Raw genomic sequence first — 3,134 nt, 5'->3', positions numbered from 1 at the left:
TAAAAAAAAAAAAAAAAAAAAAAAAAAAAAGAGGGGAGAGTGGCTTAGAGGCCAGGAACTGCTGAGGCCAGTGGGCTGGACTGCCAACATGGACCCAGAGGACCACTGTTTTTCAAATTCACGTTCACCACCTTTTTTCACTTTTTTTTTTTTTGCGGTACGCGTACCTCTCACTGTTGTGGCCTCTCCTGTTGCGGAGCAAGGCTCTGCACGCGCAGGCTCAGCGGCCATGGCTCACGGGCCCAGCCGCTCCACGGCATGTGGGATCTTCCCGGACCAGGGCACAAACCCGTGTCCCTTGCATTGGCAGGCGGACTCTCAACCACTGCGCCACCAGGGAAGCCCCACATTCACCACCTTTTAATTGCTGAGACTGGAAACAGGAAAAGCATTGTGTTCCCTCTCTTGCTTGCACACACTCTGATTTTAAAATCTCACTATTTTTATTTCCATGTTTATGTAGCACTCGCTCACCATGAATACTGAAACTTCAAGTCAGTCCCTCTTAAACCTTGTCCAAGGACAAAATGGCTTCTCTCTACCCTTCTTTCCTTTGAGGATGTAGGCGTATAAAACCTGTAGCTTACCCATCTCAGATTAAGTTACTCTCCAATAAGTTCCAATAATTTGGGTCATTGGTTTTGTGCTTTTTAAAACTTTTTCATTATTAAATCTGGCACAAAAAGGTAAACAAGACACATTTACAGAGCAAAAATTTATCATAAAGAGAATACCTATACAATTCTCATTGCCAGCACCCTAAAAGTTCCCTTATGCTCCCGCATCACTAACCTCTCTTTCCCACTACCCGCTCCAGTAACTACTCTCCTGATTTTTATGGTAGATACTTTCTTTTAACAATTTTACTGACTAAGCATGGATCTCTAAACACCAGTTTCATTTTGTAAAATTTTTGAACTTGATATAAATGGAATCTTGCAGCACAGTTCTTTTTTTTAAGTGTAAAATTTATATAGATTTTAGTATATTCACAGAGTTGTACAGCCATCACAATTAACTGTAGAACATTTTAATCACCCCCAAAAGAAACCTTAAACCCATTAGCAGTCATTCTCCATTCTCCCTTTCTCTCAGCCCCTAGGAAGCATTAATCCACTTTGTCTCTATGGCTTTGTCTGTTCCACACATTTCATATAACTTGTGACCTTTTGTCTCTGGCTTCTCTCACTTAGCATAATGTTTTCAAGATCCCTCCATGTCCTAGCATGTATCAGTACTTTATTTCTAGTACTTTATTTCTTTTTATTGTCAAATAATATTCCATTGTATGGATATACCACATTTTATCCATTCATCAGTTGATTGGCATTTGAGTTGTTCCCAGTTTTTGGCTATTATGAACAATGCCAGCACAGTGTTTTTACTGGGTTATTTCGTTTGACATTATGTTTATGAGGTTCATTTCTGTTGAGTATAGCTGGAGTGCATTCCTTTTCACTGTAATAACCATGTTTCTTTGTACAAATATACTATAACTTACTTATCCTTCCTACTATGAATGGATATTAGGTTGCTTCCAGTCGGGAGCCATAACAAATGTGCTGCTGTTAGCTTAGTTCTTCTCCATGTCTTCTGTTGCATGTATGTGAGCATTTCTGTTGGGTGGGTATCTAGAAGTAAAATTGCTGGATCATAGCTTATGTGTATCTTCCACTTGAAGAGGTAATGTCAAACTTTACTAAAGTAGTTGTATGAATTTATATCCCCACCAGCAGCATATAAATTTCCCTTGCTTCACATCTTTGTCAACACTTATTATTGTGAGTCTTTTTAATTTTAGTTGTTCTGGTAGGTGTTTATGAATTTGTCATTTTATTGGCATTTCTCTGAGTACCAGTGAGATTGAATGCGTTTTCACATGTTCTTGGGCCATTTTCTTTTGTGAGATATCTTTTCGTGTAGCTTGCCCATTTTCCTGGGTTGCCTGTCCTTTTCTTTGTGGGTAGTCTTTCTTTAAATATTTTTGAAATAAACCTTTTGTCAGATACACATGTAAGGTTTCTCATTTTTTTAATCAAAAATTTTAAATAATTATAAAAACGATTCAGATTTTCTGTATTTTAACTCACGACTGTTGCTTTCATATGACAGAAGAATAACTGAATAATACAATAAGAATAGCTAATATTTATGAGTACTTTTCCTTTTGCCAAACTCAGTGCACTAAAGGCTTTCCTTGCATTGTTTCCTCTATAATCACAACAGGGATGTGTATTACAGCTAGTAGTAGTTTACCACTAAGGAACCTGAAGCTATGGTGACTAACTTCTCTCAGGACTTACAAGTGGTTGAGTTGGGAGTTGAACTCAGACCCTCTGACATCAGAGTTGTTAACTGTTAAGTTTCTACCTACAGTAAGTTCTAAAAAATATCTGAGCCTGCTATTTAAGAAAGGATGAAAATGGTGATTAGAACTGGGTCAGTGGACTATAGCCCGGGAGCATTCCCTGGCTTAGTGTTGTCTCATAACCCTGTTGATAAAAATAAAAGGTATCATAGCCTTTCATCAGTACATTTCTGAAATTCCAGTGGAAGAGGATTTATTTAATATACATCTTCCACAACTATAAGAATTTTTGTTCACCTGTGCTAGAGTTTGAAAGAGAATAAGGAGGCAGCATAGGAAGAGATTTTTGTATGTAATGCAATTTGAATGCTACTGTTAGCCTAGCAATCAGTTCAAACGGTAGTTCAAAGAATGTACTGCAAAAAGGGAAAACCAATGCATTATCCTGATAAAAGTTCTTCGGTATATGTGGGGGAGGAGTTGTTTGTTAATAACAGTGCAGTATTGACAAATTCATTTCCATGGTGTCTCTTTTTCCATGGTTTTATTATAATGAATCATACTTTCTTGTTCTAGGCTGCTGAAAATATGACAAGCTGACTTTTTGAAGAAATCCTGGTGAGACATGTCAAGCTCTGCAAGAGGATTGAAGATGGCATTGTAGTTAAGAATGTACAGTGAAATCACTGCATGTAGCAATGTGGAAACATTGTCCTTTTTAAAAGAATTATAAAACCTTGGCTTTATAAATCAGTGAAAGTGGCTTACAGAGAAAACTATCAGTTGTGTTTACACCACATCTTTTTTTTTTTTAACAGTTCTAATG

The 3,134-nt window shown here is 37.3% G+C and overlaps 1 protein-coding gene across 1 annotated transcript in view; it reads left to right on the top strand.

Moving 5' to 3' along the window:
- Positions 1-2,908, top strand: part of MZT1 (mitotic spindle organizing protein 1) — a 13,563-nt gene extending 10,655 nt beyond the window's left edge. The window contains exon 3 of the mRNA XM_007469230.1: positions 2,885-2,908. Coding sequence (XP_007469292.1) covers positions 2,885-2,908 — 24 coding nt within the window. The remainder of the gene's footprint in view (positions 1-2,884) is intronic.
- The last annotated feature ends 226 nt before the right edge of the window (positions 2,909-3,134 follow it).

The sequence above is a fragment of the Lipotes vexillifer genome, unplaced genomic scaffold (genome assembly GCF_000442215.2).
Source record: "Lipotes vexillifer unplaced genomic scaffold, Lipotes_vexillifer_v1.1 scaffold1887, whole genome shotgun sequence".
NCBI classification, from domain to species: Eukaryota; Metazoa; Chordata; class Mammalia; order Artiodactyla; family Lipotidae; genus Lipotes; species Lipotes vexillifer.
The sequence above is the reverse complement of the archived record's forward strand: the minus strand, read 5'-3'. Positions and strand labels throughout refer to the sequence as shown.